The sequence below is a fragment of the Chaetodon trifascialis genome, chromosome 13 (genome assembly GCF_039877785.1).
Source record: "Chaetodon trifascialis isolate fChaTrf1 chromosome 13, fChaTrf1.hap1, whole genome shotgun sequence".
NCBI classification, from domain to species: Eukaryota; Metazoa; Chordata; class Actinopteri; order Chaetodontiformes; family Chaetodontidae; genus Chaetodon; species Chaetodon trifascialis.
Genome location: NC_092068.1, coordinates 17059551 through 17084935, shown reverse-complemented (window position 1 = coordinate 17084935; position 25385 = coordinate 17059551). Strand labels below are relative to the sequence as shown.

The following is a 25385-nucleotide window of genomic DNA, read 5'->3' as shown; positions in this document are numbered from 1 at the left end:
TGTGACCACAAATGGGTGACACGCAGTTCAAATGACAGGCAGATGACATTTGCTTACAGGTGCTGTGAGTCATTCTGGAGAAAGATTGTTGAAAGATTGTTGAAAGATTGTTGCCATCTCTCCTCTTTCACTACGTGACTCCACGTTAGCATGCCAGATTCGCCTTTATCTCCCCTCTCCTTCCTCTTGTCCTGTGCCCGAGCACGAATGCCGCCTGTTGCTGATTGGCTGGAATGGTGCTGTTTGTTTCCCATGTACAGAGCCAGCGCTGACTACAAAAGCTGGATTTTTTTCAGCACACATGCAGAACAAACAGTCCGTGAGGAGATACTAAATTTCAAAGTCAGCAATATGAGCAATCTTTCTCCAGAACGACACCCCATCCTTTAACTGCATCAAACAGATGCTAAACACAGCATTACATCGATCTATGTTTCCACTTGGTCAGATTTCTTCTTATCTATTGTTATGTGGATGATACTTATCTGAAAATCAGTTAAAAGCTTTGGGGGACAAAAAAAGCCTGAATGTGAAGTAATTAAATGCCATTAGATTAGGCATTATTTGGTGTTAGCTTGCATACACGCTTTATTGAATTCTAATCAGATGAAATACACAACTGAACAAAAACTGGAAACAGATAACAACTGTTAAAGTGAAATTTTGACTAAGAGACATATGTGAAGTGTAACAGCTAGCAAGGGCTATGAGGGCCGATAGCGGCACACTGTGGGTGGGTTGACTTGGTTTTTAGGGTTTTTTTGTATTATGACTTTTAGAATTTCTTGGCAAAGCAGTAAAACGTGTTTTTTTTGCGATCCTTGACTTGCTTTTCGATGCTGCAGCTTTAATGGCGGCTCATTACATTCTGCCTACAAGCCAGAATGGTTGATATAGCTCAATTTAGGTTAATTATTTTGTCCTACCTGACCACTGACTTCACAAATCATTATCTCAGAAATTGCATTTTTTTCAGTATACTGCATCAATGCTCATATGTAAAACCCTTGAGCTCAGACTTGCCCTCTCATAGCTACACTTCACAGGCTCCTGTGTACAAATACAGAACAAGGAATTCAAGATTCTCTTTATCAGATATAAGACTCTCGAGTCAAGTTCCTGCTTCCATGTGTGAACACTTAACACCGTAGTGTAGAGGCAGGACTTGAAGGTCATCTGACATGAGCAAACCTTAAAGCCAAACTGCTATTGGGACCACAACAACCTTCCCACTGACAATATAGGTCTGAAAGCAATGTGGACTGTTTCAAACACATCTGAACACTTGCTTGGTCTTTTATTAATATTTCTGGGTTATTTACAGTTTTACTGACTTGTAAAAGCACGATTATGATGCTCAATCTAATAAATAAAATGGACTCATTCACTAATTTATGATTCATAGACAACATTGGGAAGTACTTCAATAGAGTCTGTAAGTATTCCTTCATTTAGTCCCATGTATAGCCTAAAAGACAAAACCCAGGGCAAAAAAAATTGGTGCAGTGAGAGTAGCCCTCACTGCACCATGTGCTGCTGCTCCTAGATGTCATTGCTTTGAATGAATTTCTCAATATTTCTATCAGCTGAGACCTTCTCTCAAGTGGATGTTGCTGGCTGAATAGTTAGAGAGAAGACAGACTTAAGTAATTACATCAGCTTGACACAATACAGGTAACAGGGGCAAAAAGAACATTTTGACGAGTGAGAAGGACATGTACTCACCATCCCCAGTGGACATTATGCCCTTCCATGGCTGTATTTAAATACTACTTCAAATACATATGAGACACTCTATGAAGAAAAACCATAAAAAACGCAAATATTCCTTAACCTTGACAAACGAACAAACCTCATGACAAGAGTACAGTGATTCTGTAAATGCATGACTGTCAGCTGTAGCGCTGACATTCAAGGAAAGCACTGCAGGCACTGCTTCTCAAGGATTTTGTACACAAATACAGCTTAAATGCACAGTACAACAACATCCGCCCACAAACGAAGAATAGAGATAGAGTGTAGTACACAGGATGACTAAGTGAAACCTTGGCAGAGCAGGCTGATAATCAGATACGATGTCCGGCCATGCTTCTGTGAACATGGTAGGATTACACCACTCAGCTCACTCTGATCCCACCTGCTTGTGGACAGACGGTAGGGAGAGCGAAATTGAGGTCGAGATGTAGCGAGCGATAAAGGAGGAGATGAAACTGTGCCGCAGAGAACAGATCGGATGAATTCTCCCACCACGACCGCAGGCTAAGTGTTGGAGAAGTGGGCGCACAATCAGCCACTGTAGTTGCCTGTTTCCATGCATGTTAATTGAAAAAAAAAAAAAAGTTCTTACCACTATCTTGAGCACAGAGCTGAAGATCTTGGTGTCCTCCGTAACGCCACCTATGTAGAGCATCCTGGAGAAGACGGGAGGGTGGTCATTCTCATCCTGCACGTCAATGAACACCTTGGCTGTGTTAGCTGCAAAAAGCAAATGGCATCAGAATGCATTCAAGTCCTGTGAAGTAATTCACTCATAAATACAGATCTAGTATGTATCTAGCATAGCATAAGACCTGAGGCCACTTCTGCAGGTTCACATGAAACAAAAAACAACAGCCTTAATGTCCAGACTGTATGCTTCAATGCATCGGATCACCCAGGTTTGCTGCACCCTCTCAAAATGAGAACTGGGACACAGGAGCCCAAAAAATTTCTATCATGACTGCTACTATCTGTAGAATAAACACATCTCTGAAGATTGGCCTTGATCAAATGTTACATTATTCAGCCTCAAAATTGTCACGTCAATACCATTTTTTCATGGTCATCAACTGGTCCACAACTTCAAAAGAGTGCTTGAATTCATTCCCCAGAATATTTTTGCAAGCTAGTCATCAGTGGAAACATCACAGTACATAGTCAAATAAGATCACTTTGGCTTGCCATCAGCAATTTTAAATAAAGTGAGTAGTTTTTTTTTATCATCTGACGACGGCAGTTGGGCCAATTTTGAAATCAATTTTGTTCATTTTGAAATTGAGGAATAAGATTCACCTATCTTTTGAAATTTAACTGAAAATAGTTCCTGTTAAAATATTCACGGCAAACAGAAATGACTATTTTCTTGGCTCCGTTTTGACCCAAAGTGGCCTCAGTGAATTTAAGAAAACCCCTCTTCATTTAGTAGTCATTTTCAGCTGCACTGCAATAACTATTTGAAGTGGATCTATAATTGCATGCTGCTGGAGAGAGTACCATGTTCCCTTAGTCCTACATCAACCCTTTCTAATGAAACACTGTGAGAGGCTATTTTGCTGAATCTGACAACTTTGAGTCAGTAATGAGGAGGTTAATTTTGTTTTGATTTCAGCTAATATTTTCAAGATCGAGAAAAACTGAGTCTGAAGTACGCAGATGACTCCTCTCTCACTGCCCTCAATAAGTAGATCAGAAAAACAACTGAGCCTGTTTGCGTTCTGTTTACCAACCAATTAGTAGTAACACACACACTGAGAGAAATATGGCTCTGTGAAATAAAACAAAAACAAAAATGATGATGAAATCTTGCCTGCTCAGCCATTATTTTTATGTGAAGCCTACCTGGCAAAATTTATTGTTTGAGAAGTTTGCTTTCCCCAGTGGGGAATAATAATTTGAGGACATCCAATAATCAAGCAGCCAGAATTTCCCTGGAGTCAGAGGAAACACTGTGAGAAATAAATGGGGAAAGAGGCAGAAAATGCAGTATTTTAAATCCAAATTTACTGGTCCACTGGCCTTTTTGTGAGCCTTTTGAAATATTCATCCTGTGCCTTTAAAAGGAAAACACACATATACTGACTCTAAACATTTGCCCCCCTAATTTGTCACCGTTACACCTACAGTGTGCAATGTACAGCATAAATATGTTCAGCGCAAAAACATTCCAACACTGCAGTTTAGGCAAAAAATATGCAGTGTCAAAGACCATTTTTCTTCTGGCGGCACACAAAAATGTAGTCATGTGGCATTGGAGCTAAGGACGCACCAGGGGAATTGGACAAACAAAAACACAGCACATCAAATTACAGGCACAAAAGCTGTAGTGTGAGACACAGAGGGAGGACTCCAGGGGATGGGGAAGAGGTCTGCAGAGTTCCTCTCCCCCCCCTCTCTTTGTAGAAGGTGGCTACAATCCACCCTTAGAGTATCGGGACCTAAAAAACATAACTATAGCCCCCGCCCTTCTCTCGCTCTCACGCACACTCATTAAGATGCATTAAAGATACATTTCATTAGAGGAGGGATTGCTGCTAAGACAGAGAAAGTTTGAGTGTGCCTTAGAGCAAATTATCATCTAGAAAACATGCTTAATTAAATCTTACCCTGGAATATTACATGTGCGCCTGTGAACGTGATTGTCAGAGCACGTACTGTACGCATGTGTGCACAAAGGCCACGTGCGTACATACTGCATATAACAGTGCACTCCAGTAATGTTCTGATAACTAACTCAATAAAGACTCATCAATAAGAAGAAAGATCTTCCCTGTAGTGGAGCCCTGATCTGCATTATTTCAAGTGAGGGAAGAAATGGCTTCTCTGCACTCTGCCAAAAGAGGACGTCAGCCTGTAGATGCCAAGGAAGCCCTCTCCCGTGTGTGGGAGAGAGTCCCCTGCTTTACATCCACCGGATAAGTGATGCGGGTGTGCATGCCGGAGTATTGTGCGCTTGTAATTGCTGTCATTAGTGTGTGAGAGACAGACGGTGTAAGAAGGAGAGAGGCAGGTAGAGTAGGTTCATTGATTATTCATTGGTAGCGCAAATGGATCCACGGTGAGATATGAATCCAACTTGTTAGCACTTCATCCATCATTTTACAAAACCTCTGTGAGTAAACTGTCCATAATCAAGCCCCGTGATACTGCAGCTGAGATATGGCCTGCAATGGATGCAGCCTCAGTATGCTTCAGACAAAGTGCTTCTCGGAGGGTCAAACAGCAACTCAAACCTCCTTTCTGACAATTTGTGTAACTTTCTGAAACAAGCAGTCGGATAATCATGCAGCTTTACGCAGCACTTGGCCACGTATGAGGAGAGGAAGTTCTCTCTCAAGCTCTCTTCAAGTACTTGCGTTGCTGCTTGTGATTCTGCAAATGCAACATCATGAAAGCTTTACAGGAGAGGAAATAGTAAGAAATTCTGCCCTCCAATTTAGAGTCCTTCTATTTCAATGTAACAGGAAGAAGAACTATTTTAGAAATCAGTCTATCCTGTTGCTTGCTTGTCATGACTGTTTGATGTATGTCCATGAAAGCTGTCATATGTGGAACAATATCTGTTCAATATGTGTGTAAATCTCTTAAACAAAGCTGCAAAAGGACGAAAAATGTCAAGAATTTCAGTGCAAACTGACAATAAAATTGCATTGTATTTTATCATACATGCACCATTATCCACCTTTTATGCAACTCATTGCAACCACATGCAAAAGACAGTGAACTGTTCAAGAGAGAGCTGGGAGTTAGTGGGCTGCGGTTGTATGATCTAGTTTGTTTCAAGCACGGTGAGGCCATGAGTAGGGGAACACACAGAGCTGCATTAACCGAGAATCTGCTATGATTAATCTTTTGTCACCCATCCTCGTTTTGGAGGCGGTCTGCCTAAATTAAAACAAATGAGCTATTTCTGACTCTTGTGACTAATTTGGACCTAACGTTTTTGAGGATTTATGATATTGTTGCTTTGACACGCTGGGTTGAAGGTTGGGATACATCATATATTATCATCATATATAAAGTTATCTTTAATAATCACCATGAGTGAAAGCTGAGAGTCAAATATGCATATATTACAATGCATATATTACATGTTCATATTGAGCTCTTCATAGCGCTAACAGTGAAGGATCTATAGTGAGCTAGCACCCTGCGGGTGGAACGGAGGTCGGTTAAATATCAACCATGTTTTGAAAGCACTGAGATAATAACAACTGGTACTTCAACATATTATTCAAATAATACGACATCTCATCTCAGCTTGAATGTATGAAAATGTCATGGTGAAACTAATCCAAGCTAACAAATGATTAAAGATGCAGATTTTGGAAAAGCAGCTACTGAGCTGGACAAGAAAACCACCAAATACAGTACATACTCACTCAATTTAAAATCCACAAACCATCAAACTTGCCACCAATTATACAAGTAGATCAATGCAGTGAAGAAAGGCAACGGTGCATAAAGCAGAAAAGTACACTGTGACAAAAATGCTTATCTTGTTCTGATCCAAACTTGCAGCCTAACGGTGTCGATGGCACAAATAGATTTCGTATGTCCGAGCTTTATAATGATGTGGACTGTGGAGTTTCCGATGTAGTTGTTCCAGTACGTTTGCTCTCATTTTCACAGCACAGCTGATGCTGCCGATGCATGCCTATGAGGTTGTTAAATCTTTCTGTGAGTTTTGATTTTCTTCAGCGTGGCGCTTGTAAAACAGAATTAAGCAGGTAATAATAAACACATACGTACAAACGTTGAATGCAAAACAGGTCTGTGGTAAAATAAACATGACGGATAAAAATAAGCTGCGTTACAATTTCTTCTACTGTATTCAATCGGAATCTGTCACAGTGAGGGATTATGATTAAATATAAATGCAACACCTGGAATTACATGCAATGTACTTTCATCCCTGCCTACGACACAACTCAGCCTCCACATTCAGCCATTTATCGGCTGCTCTTTCTTACTTTTTGAAGGCACACGCAGGTTGGACATGACAACCACCATAGAGTCTGCCTGGACCCGGAGGACGTAGGTGGTCACATTTTCATAATCCAGAGGTTTAGCTGTGGAGATGACGCCTGTGCTGCTGTTCACCTGAAAGTGACCTGGAAACAAACATGAAAAAAGTGAAAAAGACAAAATGAAGACATGTAACAGAACGGATGGAAGCACAGTTCATGGCGTTCTGACCAGAGATACATTGCTGAGCTGTGTATGCACACTTGGCATTACATGTCTCTGGATCAATACTTAACAGACCCTCTGCAGCTATTCATTTGTACTCCTTTGCAGGATCTTTTCTCTTTGTGGCCAATTGGTCGTAAAGCGTAGAGCTCAACAGAAACGTTTTAGCATCTTCCACACATGGAACCTTAAAAAATAAGCCTGTTGTGTGCGGCAACACTGGAGAAAATAAGGAAATCACAAAAACTGCATAAAGTCAATGCTGGATGATATTAAAAGTGTTTACGTGGCAGGGAAAGACCCTCACTCCTTTGTGACTACGTAAACAGGTCATGCTTCAGGATGCTTTTGCTTTCTCTGAGAATATTACTGCTCAGAGCCTGGAGGTAGATTTATAGAACACTAGGCCTTGAGCCGGGAGCACCTAAGGAAAAGTGACTCTAGCTCCTGTTTCCACATGACATAGATCACTGCTGGAGCACCTGAGGTGCATGGCGAGAAGGGTTCCTGACTGACAGATTCCTTCTACGCTTGTCCCTCTCTCCAGCTGACAGGTACGCATCCTTCTATTGGCTTAAATATCTGAGCTAACCTCACACCTGTCTGGTGTTCGTTCTTTCCCAGGGTGTAATTATGCTCTTCAGACTTCGCCAACAAGTGTGAAAAGCCGCCTAAAGCTGCAAAATTGTCTCACTACTTCTAGACAAAGATGGGACAAACGGTACCTATGGTGATGCCGTGCATCCCACAGTTTTCAAAAAAATGTGAGAGCTTTCTCAGAAGTATTTCAAGATGTGTTTGCACACAATTTGATGTTAGTCAAAACACCTTTTTTTCTTTACTGTGATGGAAATCTGGTTTGTGGACAACTGCAGTTGTCAGAGAAAAGGCTTTGTAGAAGTTGACACACTGGCACAAAAGCATCTTTCCTTTACGTGGAAAAATAAAACCTGAGACACTTTGTACTTCAAACACAGAGCATGTGTCATAATTTGAGCAAGTGTGTTCGGAAGGAGCGTTGGAAGAGACAATCTATTGTAAAGTAAAAAACATTCACTTGCAGATGAGGGTTAACTGACTGTATAGCAATGTAAATGAGCTGCAGTACCTAGTTCATTTCCTGCCACAATGGAGTAGAAGATGGTTTGATTGATAGCAGCCGCTAGAATTGTTCCCACTGGGGTGCCAGATGGAGCCAGCTCACTAACCGGAGGATACCTGGAAAGACATGGAACACGAATCACAAGACAAACGATATTAAGACTCAGTGCGGCTGCCCGACGCAGTGGCAGATATTCCAACATCAAAAGCACAGTATAAAAAGGGTTAAGATGACTACAACACAGTCATAAAAGCTACAGTTTATCTACCTACATTGTGAAAAAAATACAATGTTTGGAATAAATTCAAACCGATTAAGTCAGCTCAACCACTGAATTCCCACTTCAAGCATGATTTTGAACGGAACTGTCAGAATAGGTATTGATCCCTGTCATTATGTAAATGTTTGGTAAGCAGCTGAACAATGTTTATGATAATTTATAATATTTTGTAGAGAACCCACCTTTCTCATATTGTTGCCTTCTTAAAATAATTGCCTAAATCCCTTTTTCAAGTTTTTCAGAAAAAATTTAACCAAAGGTGGGCAGCATCATAAGGAGTTGATTTGGGGGGGGGGATGTCAAAAAAAATGACTTAGGCAATTATTTTAATAAGGTGACAACTTTATTAATGTTTTTTGCTCTTAAGAATTCCGTGAGAATCATGTTGTCAAGGGTTATTACTGGGTGTGTATTTTTGCTTTTTTTCAGTTCTTGTAACCTACTTTGAATGAGAAAAAAACCCTAATTTACAACATCTCAATGAAACCGTTCAACAACGGCCGCCTATTGTTCCAATTACGTCGCTTTGCGTTGATTACTTTGCCCTTTCCTTCTGTAGTATTAAGGTTCTCTTTAACATCGCTCCAGTCTTCACATAACAATGAAGCACATGATTTTTTCCTCCCTGGAACTCCGAGGGAGCACAATGTAGTTTGGGAAAAAAATATGACTTATAAATAAATCACCCACAACTGCTTGGACCGCAGCCAAATCTCCCCACATATCCAATGGTAACTTAGTAGTGAGGATAAGAACACAGACTGTGGGTTAGGTGCATCAGCTGCACTAACACTGACTTTAATCTGAGCATGGATGTAAGGAGAGAGCTAAGCCGGGAAGCAAAGCTCTCATTTTTCTCCTCAGACTTCGCTTCGACTCTCAACTACGGCCATGAGCTTTGGGTAGTGACCGCAAGAACGAGATTGAAGATTCAAGCGGCTGAGATGAGGTTTCTCTGCAGGGTGGCTGGCCTCTTTCTACGTGATAAAGCAAGGAACTCAGCGACTCAAGAAAACCTCTCTATTGAGCTGCTGCTCCTTTGTATTGAAGGTAACCAGCTGAGGTTGTTTGGACTCTTAGTGAGGGGGCCTCCTGACTGCTTCCTTCTCGGGGGGTGTTCGGAAACGTCCAACTGGGAGGAGACACCGGGGCAGACCCTGCATATTATTGAAGAATTAGATCTTTCACCTTTTTGAGAGTGCTGGGGTTTTCACCAGGAGGAGCTGGAGCACAACATAAAACCCAGACCAGGACAAGCGGCTCTCAAAGCAGAACTGAAAATGGTTAAAATCAGAAAAATGCAGAATATTTTGGTGGTGGGAGTTCAAATCCACAACTGATTTTTTACTTGCTCTTTATTTTATTAATTCATCAAATGCTTTGAATGTAATAATTTTTTGAGCAAGTTTGAGCCAAGACCTGTTCACCCAAAATCAGGAAAATAGCATCCAAAAAAAGATTTGACAGTAAATGCAGCATGAACTGTTCTGTGAACAGATTTGAGTGTTTTTTCCCCCCCTGATAAGTGACACTTTGTAACAGCTAATGACTATCAGACGCACAAGTGGGTAATCATATCCAGCAGATATGATTGTCACCACTCTCCACAGAAATTACAGCTGCCATAAATAGCAGGGAACCCTGTCTTGGTGGTGTGCCGGTGAGGGCTGATTTAAGCTGATAATGTCATCCCACTGTGACACCCTCTTGTGATACTGTGACTGCTCTCTCACTTATTATCTCATCTCCGCATGTGACGAGTGCGCGTACGCGTTCGGGCATGCATTGTGTTATGCCTTCTTTTGTGGTTTTCATTAAAAATTGCACAATTGTTCACTGCAGCGGGAAGAAATCTGTGATAATGTGGTGGGAGTAATACTCACACCATAATCAGTCATATTCTATACAGTCAATGTCAGTGTTAGAGGGTATTTTTAGGAGCAGACGCTATCTTAAACAAAGACCGGAGGCAATTACACACCTCCAGTCCAACTTTACAGCACATTAATTAATTAATCGATGTCTCTTTCATCTCTCGTCTTTACTGACCCCCTCACTTCCAACACATTCTGCAACATGAATACTAAAATCATCCAAAGCTTCCCTTCTGGGTTGATTGTTATTTTATGAGGCAACTCCCCCAGTATAGGATTGCAGCTGTGAGAGTTTCCACAAGGAAGATTGGACCAATTTGCCAGGGTGAAGATGAAGAGTAGGAAGGAATTAATTCACATAGGAACAGAGAAGTTGATTTTCTGAAAGGATGCACAGGTGTTTAGGAAATAAATGACACTGTCTTTGCTGCTCACTGGTGTAAGACAACAAAGTCAATAACTTTTTAGACAGTTGGCAGGTGTAACAGTTACTATAGAATATACTGCAAAGTTTCAGAGGCAAACAAAGGTTCAAACAGTATGTTCTTGAAGGACACTGAGCAAAAAAAAAAAAAAATCTGTCTATCCATCCTGGGGGCTACAGTTACTATCTCTGGAGACAAACATTCCCCAAGGACATCTCCGCTTGAGAATAATTCTGGAAAATATGAGCCACTTTCCTGGGTAGAGGATGATATAGCATGCCATCCCGAGATACAATATTGTTGAGTGTTTGCTGCGATGAAACGAATGAACTGCATGTGCTCACAAAGCCTTTCATGAAAAATACAGTGTTATTGATAATACTAAATGACTTGTGTTCAATTTCCCTCCAGGTGCACTGTTGGGCTGTCACTGAATAATTGCTGCCTCTGTGGCATCCAGGAGCACGAAGCCACACCATGTGCCACAGCGATGGGAACCAATTCATTAATGTGGCCGCCATATAAGTAGATTACCTGTTTGGCTCTGGAACAGGCTGACAAAAACACAGAGGCGAGCCCTTGAACAATGTGAGATGGGTGGCTCTAAATCAGTCACATAAATGAGCCGCTCATTGGAACCAAGGGTGACACAGTGGATGTCACTAAATGTATGTGCCGTCACTTTTAATACGCTTTTCGGCAAGCTCATGTCTGTTCTGGAGATTAACAGCCCAGAAGTGGGGATGTCATTGGCTGGAAGAGACTTGTTTCAACACATGCTAACAACTCACTTCTGGTTGAGGCTAATACATATTTCACACACTAACCCTGTTCATGATACATGTCAGTTATTATAGATTCAGCTGTGTGTGACTATTTAAACCTGACTAATGGTCAAAAGGTCAAGTAGCAGGGTTGGTCAAAGCAGTACATGATTATGCAAGAAATCCTCTTTGTCACTGACGTTGTTTCTACTGCCTGCTCTACCTCCACATACTTAAAGTGCGTCCACCAATCAAAGCGAGAGCCATGTAGAATGAGCCTCATGTGTCACATTCATGAGGCCTGGAGCTGGGTTTTCTGCTCACCGCTTCATGTCAGTTTGTGCGACCAGGGCTTCAGTGTGGAGCTTGAAAAACCTGAGGTGGAGGCAAGCACCAACCACCCTCCAATTAAGGCAAAATGACCCCCAAATACTTCTTTTTGAGATTTGCTGCATGTTAGTGATTATTTCAAAATCTCTTCCAGACCCATAAATTGTGACATAAGCCTCTAAAATTCCTAAATTCAACAGGCCTCATGCAAGAACATTTTCATGTTATCCTAAACTTAGATCCTGATGAGACCTAATTGAAGACTTTCTTAACTGCACAAACTCGAGTTGCTCGTGTCAGTCTGATGAACACCACCTGTTCATGAGGAGGTGTGCATTTGCCAGATTGGATCATTAGCACAATTGATGCCTCCACATTGGAATATAAGGTCACTTGTTCCACTTCATTTGTGGGCAAAATTAATTGACAACAGTGTTACCCAAGAGTGAAAATAACTTCACACTGTGGAACTTCCGATTAGCAGAGGTAACTTAACACATGCAGGGAACAGACTGACATGAAGTTAGATTAGATTTCATGGTTGTATGCCTCCACCAACCTGTCAAGTTGTAGTTTACATAATATATGTAGCAAACACGTTGAAGGAGTTCAATAAAAAGTAAAATAAAATAAATCACTGAACTGTTGTCATGTAAAAATGTGAAAAATAAATCTAATCTAATCTAATCTAATCTAATCTAATCTAATCTAATCTAATCTAATCTAATCTAATCTAATCTAATCTAATCTAATACACCCTAACCCTAACAAAAAATTCTGAATATCAGAAAATTGGCCCATGTGACATATTCCCTAAAATTGTACATTCCCCTGAAGAACGAAGCTGTTTATCCGAGTGGTTCTTGCATGAGATTCTGCAAATTTTCCAAATTTTCTGGTTTAACTCTGGTCTGGTGCAGGGCTGGATAACCTGTGCTGACCCGTTCATCCGTTTTCATCGGGTCGTTCTTCGAGCGTGAGTTTGATATGAAAGCATGTGCAGAAGCACCGGACTGCATGTTCTGATTGCCAGGAAGAGGCAGAACTGACACGTTATCACTTCTCTACAAAGTGGCTCTGCCTGAGGGTTGTAAGCTGCTGAAAAATGCCAAGGGGGGTGTGAAGGTGTTTGAAGTGTGCAGATTAGTATAAAGGTGTATCCACATGTAGACAGAAAGGATGACAGAAAGGTTAGATACAGCAGGTACTGATAGGTAGATAGACAGATAGAAGGGCGGAGAGAAAGATGTACAGTATGAGCATAAAATGTCACAGTGAGGTAAAAAGCTGCTTGAGCACAAGCTCTTTAATAATATTCAGTAATTAAGAAGGGGTAGCTATGAGCTGGCTGATATACTGACACTTGAAGATACCAGAGAAGGTAAATAAGTTGTGAATGCAACAGTCAAGTAGTACCCAAATTCAAAGAGTCAATTATACATAATGCAATAGCATGTAGTACTGAGCAGGGCCAAAGCCACTTTTCATTCTTTTCATATTCAGATGAGGAAAAAAATCCCATCCAGAGAGAGACAGAGAGAGAGAGAGAGAGAGACAGAGACAGAGACAGAGAGATAAAGGGAAGAGGAAGATGCTGACATGTCTACAGGCAGCAGCAGAGAGTCCCGGTGTCAACATGAGAGAGGGTGAATGGAACGCCACTGAGAGGCGCGGGCGGCGCACAGGTGTCAGCGAGCACTCTGCCCCAGGGCCAATGGAGGAGTGATGCTTACGAGACAAGGCAGAGGCGTATACACCTCGTCGTGCGCCACAGGGGCCGCTGTTACCGTGTCGACTCCCTTTCTACCTCGCCTTGCCTCTCTATTCGTGCGTTGCATCACAGAGTGAACACGCAGCCATGGACACGCCGGGAGATACAAGGAGTGACCTCATAAGGTGCAAGTCCATATTCTTCTGGTGGGTGTGTGCCTTGCTGCATAAAGGTCTTACATCACAACAAGGGCAGACATGACACAGTTAACTGTAATGCACTCACTACCAAACATCATCATGAGCAGTGTGCGAATGCCCATAAATATGTCCTTGCAAATGTGTTGCAGCACATTTCTGCCTGACTGCTGGTATCACGCCGAACATTTTGTTCAGCAATTATGAATCAGCCTAATTCGATGACTGTTGAGGTGGATATGTGCTTGAGAGTTTGTTAGCTAGCTGTTATGTCACCCTGGTGTTAACTTGTTTGTTCCTGCCTGGAAGCAAATTCAGGGAGTGACAAGCAGAGGCTCCTCCGACTTGAGCCTAATTGCACACAGGCAATGCATTTCAACTGCTCGTCCAACAGAAGCAGACAAAAAGGAAAAAAACACTGCTGTGAATCCAAAGCTCATGTTCTCTATTAAAACCGTGGTTCTAAGGGATTTTGACAGCCGAGGCAAAGTCAGCTCAGTCACACAGCATGATTTACACAGGAAATAGCCTTTTAACCTGAATCTTATTAAAGGTTTTCAAGTTTCATTAGCGTATTCAAAATGAATATGAAGATGACTGTCTGAGTACTTTAGCTTTGTATTTAATCACAATATCCCAGCTCCAGATGTTATAAACTGTGCTGTAATACTCTAAGCCTGTAAATACTGTAGTTTCAAAAATACAAATCTGCTCTTTGATAGAATTACAGATATTGCTTTTCTTACCATGAAACTAAATATATTTTCCTTTTTCAAGCACTGCACTCCATTGAAATCAAGGTTCACGCTGAGATAAAGAGTGCACCATCCTTCACTTAATGTGATATTATTTGGACTGTAGTATGTTATTGGCTGAGGGGTGAACTTCAAAGATTGTAGGTTATGTTTGGGAAGACCGAAGAGGGACGGAGAAGTGAAGAGGAGAGAGGCAAACAAGAAACAGATAAAAAAAAGAGCTATTATGAGATCCTGCAACCAGTGAAGATATTCAAAAGTTTTTAGAAAACAGTATAGGGTATTACAAAGCTAATTCATTTGGCAAGAGTCAATTCTTTACCTAGAATACATAATATGCTGCTGCTACTGTGGAGAAAATAACCAACAACTGTGAACAAAACATCCAACTAGGCCACAATGACACAGTGACATAAAGGTTACTGCATTAATGCTGCCTATCAGAAAGTACAGATTAAATTGGATTAACACATCATAAAAGATGCAGGAGCACACATCCTCTGCAAGAGCTCCGTGCAGCCCACTAAAATACAAAACTGCTATTGAAATTCAAATACTCCTATCTACATTATAATACAGAGCAAAGTGTGATGGTAGATGAAAAATAAAATCTATCTGTCACAAAAGGTCTTTCTGTGTCTGGCGTGCTGTGTGGAAAGCTCTTTATGTGTTGGTTTTGAGCATGTGCACTATCAGAGTGCAGGGCGAGCCTTGTGCGTGCACGGGTAAGGCTATTTTCAACCCACAGCAGGAGATAGTACCAGTGAAATCTGTCCACAGTGAGGTCTGTGGATGAGACAGAGACGCAGGGACATTGTTTCTGTGATGTATGGTAGAGGTGGCAGAAACCTAAAGGCAGATACCTCAACTCAAAACCTCAGCACATGAAACCAGATACCACCAGGAATGAGTGAAAATGTGTTTTTTGTTTTGTTTTTGTGCTTCAGGTGAACTCACCATTTAACTCCAAAAATTCCAGGATTGAAATCATGGCGGGCAGCGTAGACTGTAGTGCATTTCTGGTTATGTATGTGCATATGCTTGCATTTTACTACTTTCTTTGAACTATCTTATCGTTATTATCACTTGAATTACCTTCTTGCACCTTAGCACTTCCTGTTACCTTCTCTCTCTTCCTCTTGCTGGGAGCGGCGGCTGCAGGCCATACTGTTCACAGTGTGAGCAACAGTACCACCACCTCTTTCACAGCACAGCATTTCATAGCAAGATGGCCTGTTTGAATCCATGATCGTCCTTTATCTCATGACAATTATCAGTGCAATATGATGCAGATTCAAAATATTTGCGTTGTGGCCTCTGACACTGACATCTACTGTGTGTCATTAATATATTTCACAAGTCTTTTTTGACAGCAAATTTAGGTCTGCATCACTTTAGCGTTAATGTTAAAGAAAAGGGGAGCAACATATTTAAATGTGAATATGGTAATATACTCTTTGTAAGCAACTAATGTCAAACTAAACTGTGGTATATGAGGAAGAGTTTGGAAGATATGGAACTTATTTCAGTCACAACTGCGGAAATGTATTTCCAAGATATTTTATAATTATTGAGACACCAACACAAGGCAATGGCCCTGTTAATAAAGGAGATGGGGGCAATTTCAAAATCACTCCGCTTGCTCAACTGCTCATCTAAAAGGTTTTTTTTTTTTAATGCATTAAGTGTAAATTTGACATTCAGCTTCGAAGCATTGCACAGCTTATGCTAATATGAAAGCCCTGAAGCTTCCAAACACAACATTATCCCAAACTACTTCAATTCAAAACTATTATTATGCGTTTTATCTATAAAAATTGAGGCTTCCTCAAATTCCTAAAATTTGAACAATTCATCACCTCCTCCAGCAAATGCTCTCTCTGTTGTAAACCAAATTCAACACTAGCAGATATTAGCACAGGCTGTTTATGAGCTGCTGACTCATACTTGCTAAGAGGATTTAGCAAAAAACTCTCTGGTGCTAACAAACATCCCAGAAATCCAACACCTCCGACACCAAGTAATGCTGAAGCAAGTATTCACATTAAACTATCATGTTCAGTAAAACAAGAAAGAAAAGTGTTAACAACCCCTCGTGTGATCATGTTCCTCCCTCAGCTATTCCTCTGATCACTTATCTTGCCACAGCAGACCCAGAATTTCTGTTGTATTCACAGTGAGCCATTTTTCTGAGTTCCACAAGAAAGACAGAAGCTTCAATCAAACATCTTCTGGAGGGCAAGATGGAAAACATTAACAAATCTGGAGAAACATTTACTGCGCTGCCAGACAGTGGTAGCACTCTGTGCCAGCTTAGCCATGTCAGCCCACAAGACATCACTTCACATCATCCAGTGGCTCATTTAGTACACCAGAGGAGACCTGGCCAGCGTACATCTGGACGCTAGTGGACGAGTTTGTTGTCCAAACTGGGGCCAGCCTTTGAGGCCTGCAATGTGATATCACACTGTGCAATGTATGTACTGCTGTCACCATGCATGTTTTACAGTCAAATTACTGCTCCTGGCCAAAAGATGTATTCTACCTCACCAACAGCTGGAGGCCTCACCTACAGAAAGCCCTTAGTTCCTCTCTAACTAGCAGAATGCTGCAGGAAATATCAGTAACAGAAATTGTGTGTTGGTAAGGCAACCACAAATTACAGAGCCCCTTTTTGAATGTTCCCAGTGAGGGCCCAGTCACGTGTCTCTCATGTCACATCTCATGGGATGGATGGTAGAGAGGGGAAAGAATCCAATTTCAGCAACTTGCAAGCGTTCACGTTATCAAGGTGGTTGCAGAGAAGGTCATGTGAGGATTAAAATACTGTGCACTGACAACACAACACCATCTCCATTTCATTTCAGTTTAATTACACTGGATGAAGGACTGATGTGATGCATTCATATTTGTTGCACTGCCGTATTATTAAGTGCCAAGTTGGAGCTTTCAGAGAAATCCGAGTTTCCCCAGTCATAATTATGACTTTGATGTGAACGTGAAGGCTGTTTAGATGTTGGAAACCCGTAATTACAATAAATCAGATGCGACATGAATACGCCATTAGGTGCACAGGGTTGTGTTATGCTTCCCCAAACCATTTAATTTGACATTTACTTGGTGATGTTTCACAGCTGTCATTTTCAACCACAAAGGAGCTCAAAACTTCATGTATGTTATTAAATGTCTTCTGTTCATGCATGCAGAACAAAGTAATATTGTAGTTTAAACTGATGAACTATTTACAGGTAATGTCATCTTTTTAGTTTTATATGTTCCTTTGTCTGGCCAGACAGATAGAAATGTTCAATTTTGCCTCTTTGTCAGTCATCACAGTGTGACCTCAGGCCATAGGAGGACAGAAAGAGCTGAATTATGTCGCCCTCTTCATTGTTAAATGTGTTCATATTCAAGTAAAGTGGCGTCTTTGCCCCTCACATTCCCTCTGTTGTGCTGCTTATCATCCTTTGTTCTGTTAAAATCAAGGAAATTACAGAGGAAAAATAACTTGGAGGCATGTCAGGACATAAGAGAAGGACTTTAATTTGTCCCAAAGCTTAGACAATAATGCCCTGCTTCACCATCACTCAGCATAATGTGACAGCTGACCCTTCAAGCTACAAATAGCTGACCAAACACTTCACAAATCCAAGTACACACAACATAATTATTGAGCACCATGCACTGGTTTTGTATAGTTTGTGCACATACGTACTGTTGGTTTGGTATGTTCACTGATAATTATCTGGAAAGTTAGTTTAATGATAGGTCACACTGCTTTTCTTCCCTGGCTTTCACCATCGACCTTTAGCTGATATTTGGGATGTGTGCAATGAGTGTGACTTGGCGTCTGTTAGACAGCCAAGTGATGCCTGCCTACTTAGCAGAGACAAGTGAAAGGTCAGTGCGCTCCTGGTGCTTAGAGGTTCAAGGCTCAGGGCAGCAGATTCAAACCTGCGGCTGAAAATCAATCATGCCCTTCAGAAGCATAAAAAGCACTCCACACTGTGATTCAGAGGAGGAAGGATAGAGCGATACATAGGTGGATGGATGGATAGGAACAGAGAGGCTTGAGCCTGCTTTTTTAAATATAGGTTTGCAGTGAGGCGTGATGACATTGTGTGGGAGAGCACACAGTTGGGTTTACAGCTAACCCTTTAAATGCCTGGCAATGAACACAGATGAGTCGGCTGTGAGTACCTCTATCAGTTGTATGCACGTCTGGCAAAACAAACGTTGAAAGTGGGCTGCCAATAAAAGAGCTGTATGCTATGAAAGCATGTCATCTGCCTAATTATGTAAGAATTATAGCCTTGTCTGAATTGGAAATGTGACATGGATTTGTTTTCTCTAGAAACGATGAATACAATTTTCCTCCTGATGTCAGCGACAGTTGATGGAGGGCACAGGGTTGAGCTGTTATCTTTAATTTCTCTAAAATGACCCAATATGGATCGGTGGAGTACATTTTTTTCTATTAATTTGATGAGTAATGTATTGCTCTTTGATTAGTGGCTTATGGTGGTGGACTTGACTGTTGCTGGCTACGGGATATCTATCTACTTCAGGTATTGTGCAGCCATTTGTGAGCCAGACTGCTGAGAACATTAAATCAATGGTAACGCTGTGGCCAGACATCCACAGAAAATTTACACGGGCAGTCTCTGTGGTCTGTAAAAGTCAAGAAACTGCAGAAAAGAGACGTACTGTTTCTCAGTTTGAGCTATTGCCACTGACATTCACATTAATGGCCAGAGTAACAATGTCTAATGGAGGAATAGGAAAAAGCTATGTCTCAAGACTGAGAAAAGTCATAGCTCTATTCCATACAAAAGGCACTTTTAAGAGTGTATGCTGAAACCAAGAAAATGCATGTACGCATAGAGCAGCAAACAAAATGCCTACACAATAATTTCAGCATACTGTCGCTAATTGTGTAATTAGTGGGGCGGCAAGCACAAGTAGTGACAGCATGTTGTTGATCATAGTAATACTCAATGTTGACATTGTGTACTATGCTAACAGTATAACTAAGAGCATCACTCAATAACGGGCTCAGGATTGCCAGACTGCATATTAATGTGACAGGTACGGCACAACATCTGCTGTTTGCGACATCGCTGCTGCAGTGAACTGCTGAAGAGAGAATAAATAATGGTGTGACATTTCCCTCCCAAATGATATCCTCTTCAATCAGGAAAAAGACCAACTTTTGAAAGGTGCTGCATAGATAACCGGTATTATAAAAATCTCTGAAGTTTAGTTGAATACACAAACATACGAACTCCTATTTCTTATGATGCACTACATGATGCATGCGGCATTGAAAATATCCATCCATCCATCGTCTATACCCGACTATCCCTTTCGGGGTTGCGGGGGGGCTGGAGCCTATCCCAGCTGTCAACGGGCGAGAGGTGGGGTACACCCTGAACCGGTCGCCAGCCGATCGCAGGGCAACACATACAAACAAACAACCATTCACACTCACACCGAAGGACAATTTTAGATACACCAATCAACCAAATGAGCATGTTTTTGGTCTGTGGGAGGAAGCCGAAGTGCCCGGAGAGAACCCACGCATGCATGGGAAGAACAAGCAAACTTCACACAGAAAGGCCCCGCCTGACACAGGGATCGAACCGACGACCTTCTTGCTGTGAGGCACGCGCACTACCTGCTGCACCACAGTGCCGCCCCGCATTGAAAATATACAATACAAAAACACAGATGTAAATATGTTAATACCATTACATCACAGAAAAAGAGGCAAAAAGAAGTTAATGTGCAGTAACTAATAACTAATGACCACAACGAGCACAAAACTTACACAATCAAGTGACTTTCTACGGAGAAATACACAAATTCAAGTGTGAGCACATGCACGCAGAACCACGTATACCCACACAGGAAGAAATTCACCCCCTTGCTGAGGAGAAAATGATAGGCTACTGACTGTACAGTGAGGAGAGAAGTAAAAGAAAGACAAAGTGAGAAAGAAACTGACAGAGAGAGATATAAGCTGAGAGGAAAAACTCAGGGGATGTGGGGGGCTTGGGTGAACGGAGGAGGAGGAGGAGAGCAAAATGACATACTCAGAAGCGGTGAGGCAAAAGTCTCATGCGATTTGGAGTAGATTTAGAAGAGGAAGTGCTGTGGGGGAGATAAGCAGCACGGAAAACTGCTCAGACCGCAGGTTCACAACACTGGGCCAGAGAAGTAGCCTCAGTACAAGAGGGGGGGATTCACATAGTGGGGGCATGCTAGATAGCGCCTTACCCCTCCTCATCTCCATGAGCTCAGTGCTAAAGACTTCCCTAAAGGGTTGTGTCCGTGAGTTCCATGTAAGAGAGCCATTAACAGTGGTTTAACAAAAGGACTCTAAAGGTGTTTTTTTCTTCCGTTCAGAAAATAAAACAGTCCAGCTCATGCACATTAGCTGTAATGAATTCACTTATTCAAAATGAAATAATAAAAAAAGCCATTCTAAAAGCTGCAAGGCACGTGTGATGTTGGATGTTAGAATTTAGGTCTGAGTCCATGACTACAGCAAGATTTACTTGGGTTTTACCTGTAAGGGCCTGAAACTCTTCATTTGTAAATGGTTCAGATTATTTTTAGCAAAGAGCAGCTTAATAACTGCAGTTTTCGGAGGCTGTGGGAGTACAGACGTATTGACTATTTGCAGAAGATCTGATGCCAAGCAGTTAATAACATTTTTGATCAAGCCTGCAGGTAGAGTATCAAGGAGGCAGGAGGAGGATTTCAGATGTTTTAGAGCTGATAGGCTCAAACTGCGTCATGCTAATTGAATTGATTTTAAGCGGACAACACAGACCCCCTATATCTGATATGGAAGAACTGCCATCCTGAGTCATTTTCTGAATATTGTCAGTGAAGAATGAGACAAATTCATTGGATGACTTAGCAGATAAAACTTCAGGGGCTCCTGACACAGGAGGGTTCATCAGCCTGTGAACGGAGGAAATAAGGCAAATGCATTTTATTGTTTTTGGCAATAATGTCATAGAGGAAGGACCGCCTTGCATTTATAGATGTCATAATGTACCTGGAGAGTTGTACCCGCCTTCAGCTTTTCACCTCTCTCTTATTAATTTTTACCAGCATTGCATTTCTCCAGAGATGGAAAACAGGGTGAAAGAAAAGGCTTAGGTGACAAAAACAACAGCACAATCAATCAAAATAAAGAAATGTGATGATGATGACGCACACATACTTTGCAAAAGTTTTGCCACGGTTGCAGCAGATGATAAAGCTATAAGGCCCTGAAAACTACCAGATAATCCCGACCAATAAACTATTGGCACAAGGGGATTATAGAGTCAATCACTTACCACCTGGCTGGAGATAAGGCTTCGATCAACAGAGTCAATTGGAACAGATCAGAGTTGAGTTGCTGATACAACTCTGTGGTTATTTGGGAGGCTGCAATTCAGACAGGTTATTGCTGTCAAAATAATGGTAGAAAGCTAGATATAAATACTAGTCACGGTGGTGGAGTTTGTTGTATTTCTGTCTAGATATTTAGACAAAAAAAGAAGGCAGTAAGTATTTCTATTTAATATTCTTCTTTTCCATGAATCGAGAGAAATTTTTGAGTTCAAGCGAGAATCGTGCAGCCCTACCACAGGCAGGCAGACACCCCCGATGGCAGCCATAACACACCAATGGCTTATCAAGCTGTTATAGCTAATATGTTTGCACATATCCAGCAGATACAGAGCGGCATGACCTTTCCACTGGGCTCATTTCTGGCCTCTTGACAAATGTTAGCTCAATATTCACTCTCCTTTTTGGCCTACCACCTTGTGTCTTTTCTGTTTTTACTTTATTCATCATGTAGTGCTCACTTCCTGCTGGGCAGGTGCTGTGGCGTACACTCAGCATGGCTACCTGCCGTATAAAATGGGGGGGTCGATCAGGGCGGTTACACTCATACAGCCTACTTGCGGTCCAGAGAACTAAAACAGTGAGCTAAGAGCTTTAAAGCGGTGTAAGGCCGCACAGTTGAAAATTCCAAGTAAGTTCAACACTACAAGTAACCTTTTCGCATTACGCTGAGTCAGCTGCTGTCTTGACAATATTACTTAATGCAGCCTTTTATTTCAGAGTGGCTAATCCAAACAATTGTGAAATTCTAAGCATAACATTTGTATTTCTGCAGACACAACATAAGGTGTTTTGCTCAAACCTTCAGAAAAGAAAGTGGCTACATGCTGCTACAGTAGCAGCTATGGTATGAGCCATTTATTTTAGCCAACAATGACTGGGAGCCCCTCATTTCCCTCTGACAGATGGAGGGGACCAACCATAAAGCAGGAGCAGAAATCATTAAGTCAGCCAAAGCCCTGCAGAGTTGTTTTAATTGTCTGCTCTGGAGCTGTAGGCATAGCTTACCTGATTGCTGCTATAACTAACTGCTTTCACAGAGACAGACGAGATCTTCTGCAGATATTTAGAGAGTGATTTGTGCTCAGAAGGTTCCTTGGGGAGAGATAGAGAGGCGAGGAATGAGGAGACAGTTCATCGCAGAGCGAGCAGATTGGACGGTCTCCGCTGGAGAGCGCCTTGTCCAGCAGGAGAGGCCTGAGCACCTGGCTAATGCTTTCACAGCGCACATTTTACAGCAGGCCTGCCACTGAGTGTGGCTGGCATTGTCAACGTGAAACCCTACAGAGGTCTGCGCCTATGGTCCCGACCTTCCGTGTGTGCGTCAGACAGAGCACTCGCTCAAAGCGTTAATCAATGGCCTTTCAATGGCTTTCAATCACTGAATAAAGCTGAGCAACAGGGGAACGTGAGCACACACACAAAGTACTGGATTATAAAGGATGTACAAGGAAGGGGAAATGCACAAGTACTCACACTCAACAAGGCACACATTCACAACAGAGGGGCAGAGAGACAGACCTGTGCACAAACAAAGACAAACACACACATGCATACAAACGTACACACACGCACCTCAAATGATGTGTTGACAGGTTGGGCAGGACTTACACACCCTGTCTTATGCATAAAGGCATATCAAATTCTGTTACAGAGGATTGTCTGCCAAGACTCCCTACTTTGACTGACATACAGGCTAGTAAATCAATCCACTTAAAACAAGCTTTACTTTAAGCTTCCAGACACTGCACTGTGCCAGGCAACTTTGCCATCAGACCTTGAAGCATCACAGTCTGGCCAGGATCTTGTGAACACTGCAGACAGGTACTCACTGCAGCACAACATGATAAAATGCAACTGTTAACGCTCGTACTCACTGCTCATGGAAGATGTTTCAAAGCTGCAGTGTTAATAATCCATGTTTATTTTTAATTATAAATGACTTTTTGGCCTCCTCTTGAGTCACAGTAACATCAGTACAGACAAGCTCCACCCAGGCCCTGCCCTACAGAGCCGTGCATTGCATGTGTAGCAGACATCTCCCACATCCTGCATCTCTCTCTGCCAGCTTCAGTCCAAACACTTAATCTTGTCAAAGGAGACTCTTAATAAATTAAGGGAGAAGTCCTGCTTTGCCCTCAATGAGAAACATGTGGTTTACAGCGGTGATGATCTGCAGCATCTACCCCCAAGCTCTAATGCATATTCTCTCTCAGAGCTCATTAATCAGTCATGCACGGAAAAGAGAGCATGACAAAGACGGAGACACAGAATCAAATGCGGGACCACTTCACTGAGTGTTGGGAGCACAATGATGCTCAGACAGCTATCATTGTTGCGAGATAATAAAAGCATGAGCAATAGTGACTTCACGGCTATTTGCTGCAGTTCAAGGTGGAATATATAACTCACCAAGTGATTAAATATTAATCAAAGTATTACACAAGTTGAATGGAAGATTTGACCGCACCTTGTCCACTTTCTGCAGCCTCCTTCTGTCTGCAGCAGCCTCAAACCTAAGCTGCCCTTTGATGTGTGAGCTGACAAGCAGCTGCATCAACAGTTGTGTCAAGGGGACATACCTGTACTCTTCCTGAGTGAAGATCGGGATGCGGGAAGGCTGAAGGACAGTGATCTCCACCAAAGTACTGTTTGACTTCACCGGCTCCCCATCATCATAGGCTATCACAAACAACTGCAGTGGGCAGAGAACACACACACATAAGCAACACTCAAATGCAAGCACAAGAGCACGATTTTTAACCATACTACTACTCACTACACAAATAATTCCCTTTCTGAGGTTGCCAGGCATTTTTTTTTTTTTTTTTTTTTATGCAGACACGTTCGGCATTCTAATTAAGACAGCCTGGCAAAATAGGATCTGGCGAGCAGCCTGCAAAGCTCCCTGAGAGTGAGTATGCATGTATTGATCTACATTCATAGACTGTGGAGAATGGGGCCTGGGGGAAACAGAGGGGGGAGTGGGGGTGGCAGAGAGGGAGAGATAGACAGAAAGAGAATAAACACAGACAATGTCTAAAGAAACAGAGAATGGAAAACACAGGAGAATAAAAGACAGATAGAGGTAGACAGACAACATGAGAGCGTAAATCCCCATTAGGATCTAATATCCCAGCACACCTGGTCTACTGCTCACAACTACAGGTGTGCCTATGTAAGGTCACCTTAAATTGGTAAAAAAAAAACCTTTCATGAGAGCACCTGGAAGAGAATTTGTTCAATCAATGAGAAAAATCAATATCGCTGGCCACAGACCCAAGAGAAGCAGTGACATGATCACTGGCACTGACGACAATAATGGGCTAAAAATGTTATTCGATCTTAAAAGAGTCGATCTGACCTGCTGATCTTCCCTGCATCTTATATCACATTGAGACATGCGAGGCAGAGCAGCGAACATCAACCATGACAAGTAGATCATGTCTCTGCAGTCTGAAAGAACTCTGGGACTCTTGCATTTTAGGTTTAGGATGAGATCTTAATAACATCACTATAAAAGCATTATCATCAATTATACTTGTCAGTGCCACCACCGCCGTGATTAACTCATCTCAGATGTTGAAAG

At 41.9% G+C, this 25385-nt stretch overlaps 1 protein-coding gene across 2 annotated transcripts in view; it reads right to left on the bottom strand.

The window, feature by feature from the left end:
* The window catches only part of LOC139340921 (protocadherin-15-like), a 189849-nt gene that overhangs the window by 28042 nt on the left and 136422 nt on the right, over nt 1-25385 (bottom strand). For both annotated transcript variants that reach the window (XR_011602971.1, XM_070977057.1), the window contains exons 25-28: nt 24379-24491; nt 8057-8166; nt 6729-6869; nt 2348-2475 (exon numbers count right to left, since the gene is read on the bottom strand). Coding sequence is in view for 1 of the 2 variants with exons in the window: in XM_070977057.1 (XP_070833158.1) it covers nt 2348-2475; nt 6729-6869; nt 8057-8166; nt 24379-24491 (492 nt within the window). In the remaining variant the exon portion in view is untranslated. The remainder of the gene's footprint in view (nt 1-2347; nt 2476-6728; nt 6870-8056; nt 8167-24378; nt 24492-25385) is intronic.